The following is a 7733-nucleotide window of genomic DNA, read 5'->3' as shown; positions in this document are numbered from 1 at the left end:
GCTTTAATTTATTCTCAATTGTATATTTACTAGAAACTAGAATCCAGTGCATGTAATTACTAAATTAAAATTATAATTAGAAAATATTAGACCGTTTCTTTCTTATTATCTACCATAATTACATTCATTACTTTTATCATAATTTGATTTTATTTTAATACTATCTCAGATTTTCACGAAAAATTTGTAATTAATAATGCAGTTTTAAAATATTCAGTAATCAATGTTATAAAGCATTTTTCAAATAAAAGTTAAGATACTAAAATATTCAGGCAACTGTATGTTGTTTATCTTATTTCATGTCTTTATTACAGATTGATGGAAGAATTGCCGGTGGATATGATGCTCTCGCTAACCAATTTCCTTATAGACCGGGAGATACTAGACTGAAGTTCGACGACGTCTTTCTCGTTTATGTGTCTGAGAGTACTGAAAGTTAATCGAGAGACAAGTACAATAAACTAAATTTAAAAGATGGGCTGCGGGACACCTTTGTGAAAATTCAATTTTCCTTTTCAAAAAAAATAATGTGTACAGCGACGTATTTCTCACTTATGCCATGTTCATAAGTTGAATAGAAGTAACGATTTTATCACAAAAATTTTTTGGCATAAGTGTCGCAAGGGACCTAAAAACGGAAAACTTTATCGCTCTCACGTAACGGCCGATGTACCATAGGGATTTCCAAACCTGTATATGTATTCTAGCTTAATTCTTTCTCCTTCGTCTTCTTCTTCTTTTTCTACCTTAGTCGGCTCAATTCAAGTAGATCATCCTTGCACTGTAGCCACTGTTTTTTGGTCAGTTTGAAATTTTCCTCAGATTTAGCTATCAAAAATACAACTTTTTTGTTATTTACTTGTTTTCCTATCTCGCTTTGTTTAGACAGAAATAAAACTTTTTGTTTCACACAGTTTATTGTAAGATAATAAAAAAAAAATAAACAACACGGTATGGAAAAATAACTTATTGTATAAATAGACCTCAAAGGAGCTGTTCGAAATGCCCGCCATTTCGTTCTACACACAAATTACAGCGACGTATCAAAGACCGCCTGATGTCTCTCAAATGATGTGGAGTTATTCTGAGAGCAGCGTTCCGGATTTGTCGTACAAGTTCCTCTTTCGAGTTAACAGGCGTAGAGTAAACTGCATCCTTAATAAATCCCCAAACAAAAAATTCCAAAGGTGTTAGATCAGGCGATCGTAGAGGCCACCCAACTGGACCTCCACGATCCACCCATCTCTGTGGATACTCTGTATTCAGCCAGTTTCGTACCACCAAAGAGTACTGGGAAGGGCATTCATCTAATTGAAAAAACGAATATATTCTTTGTTGAATAGGAACATCATCTAGCATGTTATTATGCTGGGTAGTTAAAAATTCAAGAAATAATTGATCGCTTAATCTATTGGGCAGGATGTAAGGTCCCAACAAAAAATCCTTGGCAATCAAAAACAGACATATTCACGGCACACTTTGTAACAAGTAAATAAATAAATTAAGCAAATCTCGAACCTATTCATGAAAATGTTTTATTTCTGACTAAACAAAGAGAGATAGGAAAAAAATTAAATATAAAAAAAAGTTGTATTTTTGATAGCTAAATCTGAGAAAAATTTCAAACTTACCAAAAAGTAGTGGCGTACCATATTATTTTCTATTTTTATCAAGCTGGTATCTTGTTGTGACGCCACTGGAGAAAATAGAACAAATTAAATTATGTGACAAAATGAGTATTATGATTACAAACAAAGTTTCAACAATGTCTAAAAAGGGGTTTTCGTTTTACGAATAAAAAATCAATTCTTATTTTAAACTTGAACACTCTGTAAATCGAAAACGACGCATCTATACATATATGTTTACATGAATTTTTTTTACGGGACTTTTAGTACAAGTTGTAAAAGTCCTGCTACAAAAAACGTGGACACCCTGTATAATATTTATTTTTTAAAATTTAAATATATTCATTTACGAATAGGTACAAACGAGAAATTTGTGGCAATATTATATAATGTTTCTTTTTCTGATCATGACAAAAAATTATAAAAAATCAAATCTAATATGTGGGGACTTATGCCGAAATAGTTTATTATTAACTTTCATTAAACATATAAAATTAAAAATACGCTAAATGCAAGTAAGTATAAGTATTTCGAAAATTGTGCAGGCGATGAAATAAACTTTTTAAAAAATTTTACATACGACGGTACCTTGTGGCATTCATGCCACTCTTGAAAATGGCTTTTAATAATATTTTCTACTCGTGTACGAAACGGCATAAACGAGAAAATTGTGGCAATTTTCTATTATTTTTCTACTTTGTCGACCTGACTCGTATTAAAATTCAAATTAATTTACAACATGAAAATCCANGGGAGTTTACGACTTTTAACAGCTGGATCGTTCATCGGTTGTCCTACCTATGACACACTGATGAGGACTAATAAGTCCGAAACCGGTCTGTGCCTGGTGGGACCAGCTGATGAACGATCCTAGCTGTTGTACTGGGTGTCGCGAATGTAATTCAATGCCGGTAGGGGCAAATAGCCCTCGGAGTAGTTGTTTTTCGCGGCACTGACGATTTACATTGTGTTTCGCCCTCTATAGGCGACATTTGTGCAATAAAGTACCTGGCAAATTTTAGCAGGTCGCTTCCACCGTAGTAGCCATTTGAATGGCATAGTGGAAGTCAGCGCGATAGATGGAGCCTTTGTGCTTCACGTACTATCTATTCTATATTTAGAAGACTATATCTCAGTAGGCGTGCACTTTTGTATATAGGTAAGTTAGGCTAAATAGTCTTATTTTCATCTGAGGAACCTGTGGTCAAGCTTTGTCCATCCTTTTCAGGGACACCCTGTATAAATGTTTTTACTGAATACAAATGTATGCCATTATCCATACCCGAATACCATAAAAATGGACAGTGATTCATATCCAGCACTTAGACTAGTAAGGGAGGTGAGGGGTGCAGGGGACAAGATTCCATAGGCGTACTACTTGAGAAGGGGTCAAAGAACAGAAAATTAATAAAACATAAGTTCACGGTGAATATTTACTTTAATACATATGCTGTTCCAAAAATCCTGCTGTACTTCCAATATGCATTATTGTTAGGCGTCATCCTTTCCCAGAAGGTGACTTTAATGCAGGCGAAAAATCCTTACAGAAATGCCTGCCGTTAGCTTTGGATATTGCCATCGTACCACACTTTTGTTACTGTATGACCTTCATTTATCCATGTTTCGTCCGTGTAATATATTCTACGATTTAGTTTTCGAGCTTCTAATACTTGTCTTAAATAGTTTCTTCGCCATATCACTATTTCCTCTTTTTTTTATCAGCATACTTTTTCTAAAACGGAAATTCATGTCATGCATCGTTCGCAAAAGCACCCTTCTAGATGTTCTAGGCAAATTTTGATCCTGTAAGATAGCAGCAGAGAACACTATAGTGTTCTCCGATAGAAGCCTGAATTTTTTTGTCGGAAGCTCATTTTTAAAATAAAATACCATCCATGAATTATTCTGCGAATCGCATAGTTTGTGTCATCATCAACATCTATTTTTTTTCTTCTGCGAGTTTACACACTTTTCATTTTCGCAGTCCAGTCTTCTTTGCCACTCCTTATTTCACACNTATAAGTCAATATAAATGTTATCGTAAAATTTTAAGACAGATTTAATGTGATAGCAGACTTGATATTTGGAATAGAATACTTGACCTTTCCAAGGGTAGTTCATAGTGATAGAGTAGTTTCCGGTGGCAAAAAAGGGCGGCAATAGTTTTTGTAAATGGATATAAATTAAAATTAAACTTTTTAAATCAAATTTAACGTGGCTTTTTAAGCTTGATTGGAGATATAAATAATGACAGTTTTAAGAGTTGTTCCTAGGGTATCCTCCGATAGTGACAAAAGGTCCGAATGTTTCTTAAAAATCACTATAAAAGTCATGTTAACAACCTATGTCAAATATAGGGTGATACAGGGCTAATNAATTTTTTTGTCGGAAGCTCATTTTTAAAATAAAATACCATCCATGAATTATTCTGCGAATCGCATAGTTTGTGTCATCATCAACATCTATTTTTTTTCTTCTGCGAGTTTACACATTTTTCAGTTTCGCAGTCCAGTCTTCTTTGCCACTCCTTATTACACACTTCTCACTGACACTCTTGTTAATGAAACTGTACATTTCAAATACACCGCTTACACTCATATTTTGGTTTCGCGCTATAAGCTATTCATACACGTTTTTTATCATCTGATATTCCTGCTTTGTTAGATGAGGGCGCTATGTACCTGAAGTTCCGAAACGTTCGTTTGAACGAAAATGAAAACCCGTAATATCACATTTAATCCTATTTAAAATGATTTTACCAACTAAATTCTGACTGCTGTAAACGAAATCAATACTTCCCCATCATCAGAAGCCACTCCCCATATTAACCACCCTTAAAAATGTTTCTTAAAAATCACTATAAAAGTAATGTTAACAACCTATGTCAAATATAGGGTGATACAGGGCTAATTTTCTAAAATACATGTAACTAAATTTTAATGGTGGATNAATTCTAATTTTTCAGCCTATAGTCATACGATTTCCTTCATTCAACAAAATAATTAAATATTATTTGCATTAACGGTTTTTTATAACAACAGTTAATAGTAACCCTCGAAACCCGAATCCTCTATTGTCTCGGCTCACGGATCTATTTCAATCTTTAAAATGAATTACAGGACATGGCTAATACAATGCGAAACATCGCCTTACTGTTAAAAATGTTGTCACCTTCGTTCTTGGCGGTGAAAATTCGAAATATTTGGAATTATTCAATTTTCGTGACTGAAAACATACCAAGGTATTGAATTTCGAAACCAAGAGAGATGCACTAACCAAATTTGGAAATGACATAGCTAATATAATGCGAAACATCGCCCTGCTGTTGAAAATGTTGTCACCCCCGTTCTTGGTGGTGAAAATTCGAAATATTTGGAATTATTCAATTTTCGTGACTTAGTATGTTCCTAAGGTATTGAATTTTCGAAACCAAGAGAGATGCACTAACCAAATTTGGACAGGACATAGCTAATACAATTCGAAACATCGCATAACATATTCATATGCGTTACTTAGAAACTTCTTTACTACATAAAAAATAAAATACCAAAAAAAAATTTTTTATACTGAAAAAATAGGATAAAAAAAGATCTCCCTCTAGAACCTGTCTCATAACATTGCATATTGAATGACGATTTTTTTGAGAATTTTTCTAAGAAAATAAACCGTCACTCTTTTTCAAAAGCACTTTTTTGGTTTAAAAATCTAAACACACCTCAAAAAAACTACATCTCAAAACGAACAAAATGAAAAAGAGTATGATATCTTTCGTTTTTGCCAAGTTACAGGTATTTGAAAATTTTTTACCCAAAATATTCAAATGCTCATAACTTTTTGAGGGGTTGAAATAAAAATTAAAAAAAATTCATGAAGGCTACTCTAAATGGGTACAAAATAATACCAAAAAATCAGGAAAATTAAAAATGGTCGGGTCACAAGCTCAGTGATTTCTCATGTATTCGAAATATAAATAATCTTACCATGTATCCACTTCTTCAGGGTCAGACCATACTAAATCACAAAATGCACCCTTATGCGGTATCTCTTGATTTCTTTCAAGCAATCTTATTTGATCTAAAGTTTTAATGTCAGGACTTAAACCTCCGTGTACGCATAAAATTTTTTCATCAATTAACTAAAAAATATTTATAGACCAAAAGTAAATGGATTAGAAAAGTTACAAAAAAAGTTATCAAAATTCTGCATTTCTATTTCTATTATACTTTATATTGCTTGTATTTATTAGTAACTTTTTTTATTAATTGAGTATTTCTACAACTGAAAAGAATTTTTTTTTAATAAAATAACAATTTGGGCAAAAAGGATCGGAAAAAAAATAATGTAAAAAATATCTCTATGGAAAGTACATAAACAAAACAAAGAAACTTTCATATTTGACATTTAAGTCAATTCGAGGACGAGTTTTGATAATGAAAATAGGATTTTCGAATCGTAAACTGTGTAATGTGTTTTAGTGATTGTTTTGTGGATTATCTACTTTCTCAGTGTGAGATATTTCTAAAATAATAAACTTAAGTTTATAATTTTCTTTTCAGTATGGCAGAAAGAGCTAATTTTATTGATAATACATATTAATAAAGTAAAACGGTTTTATTGTGGAAAGAACGTCTAATGTAGACTGTATCATATTTTCCATATTTTGATTATTAAAGTTATGTTCTTTGAAAACATTGGATCATTATTTTGGAAGAAATTTTCAAGTTACAATAGATTTCTGATATCTTTTGCAGTTTTTAAATTATAGAAAGTTATATTTGGACTTTGCTCACATTTTTAAAAAACAAATATATTTACAATGTTCTGTGGTTTTTTAGTTAACAACAAATAAAATTATTTGATTTTAAGTAAATCATGTAGCGACTAAATGTGCAAAAGTGAGATATAAATGTTACATCTACATATTCTGTCGGATATCGGAACATGCATCACAGAAAAAGGTGATTTGTTTAACTGTTATAATATGTAATAAAAATATTAAACGCAGTTGCCAGTTCTTAAGGTGTTTATGCAAACAGCAAAATTTGTGTTCATCAGCCTAACTTTAATTTTTCTGATAGTACAGCTTACAAAACCAACGTTATTAGCATATGTCATGTTTTATATTGTTACAAGTTATGAAAAATGTGAATCAAGTAAAATATTAGGTATATAAAATTGGTTCTTCTGATAATTAAATTTATTAACGAAATACTTACAGCAGCTACAGTCAGCAAATCGAAAACACTACAACAATATTTCCATGCATTAACGTTTCCATATTTCGTCATACATTCATCATAAAAACCATAAACTTGGGTTATTTGCCTACTTTCATGATTACCCCTCAATAATGTAATTTTGTTTGGATATTTTGCTTTTAAAGTGAGTAATCTAGTAAATGTTTCTAAGCTATAATATCCTCTATCTACAAAATCACCCAAAAACACATAATTTGTATCAGGTACTTGTCCTCCTCGACGAAATAATTCTTCTAAATCATAAAACTAAAATAATTTATAATAAATATATTTTACAATAATTACTGTTCCGTTTTTATTTACTTGTCCATGAATGTCTCCACAAACTGTTACTGGTGTTGATACAGGCTGGACGTTAGATTCTTCTAATAATATATTAGATACAATATCACACAACTTTTTGAGATCATTCTCCGGTAAATATTTACATTGTTGTGCGATTTCTATCCAATTGTCTATTTCTGACATGTTTACTTGTTAATTATTTGACTCAAACCATATAACTTTTTAACTTAACCAAACCTGACAACCACCATCACCATCCATAACATCCGTCAAAATTGAGGACTGAAGAATGGAATGGAATTGGGCGGAATACGACTGATCCGGATCACCCAACCGGATCTTCGTACTGATCTGATAGAACCCACAGACCACCTAGACTGGCCGTATCTAATTCCAATGCACTGATACCAGTGAATGCAAAATCCAGGGTAGTGGAGTGTGGAAGGCAATCTCGCGCCATTATTCCATGGCTAGAAATTGGCTTCAATGATTTGGGATCTAGGGGGATTATCCCTATTTATCCTGCCTCATCTCGTGTAGGCTTGGATAGCCTTCGTAGGTG

At 32.3% G+C, this 7733-nt stretch overlaps 1 protein-coding gene across 1 annotated transcript in view; it reads right to left on the bottom strand.

The window, feature by feature from the left end:
• The window catches only part of LOC108915186 (serine/threonine-protein phosphatase 6 catalytic subunit), a 34472-nt gene extending 27006 nt beyond the window's left edge, over positions 1-7466 (bottom strand). The window contains exons 1-3 of the mRNA XM_018721155.1: positions 7190-7466; positions 6845-7132; positions 5609-5763 (exon numbers count right to left, since the gene is read on the bottom strand). Of these exons, the coding sequence (XP_018576671.1) occupies positions 5609-5763; positions 6845-7132; positions 7190-7354 (608 nt within the window). The 5' untranslated portion in view covers positions 7355-7466. The remainder of the gene's footprint in view (positions 1-5608; positions 5764-6844; positions 7133-7189) is intronic.
• Positions 7467-7733: the final 267 nt, after the last annotated feature.

This window comes from Anoplophora glabripennis, unplaced genomic scaffold (genome assembly GCF_000390285.2).
Source record: "Anoplophora glabripennis isolate ALB-LARVAE unplaced genomic scaffold, Agla_2.0 scaffold1722, whole genome shotgun sequence".
NCBI lineage: Eukaryota > Metazoa > Arthropoda > Insecta > Coleoptera > Cerambycidae > Anoplophora > Anoplophora glabripennis.
The sequence above is the reverse complement of the archived record's forward strand: the minus strand, read 5'-3'. Positions and strand labels throughout refer to the sequence as shown.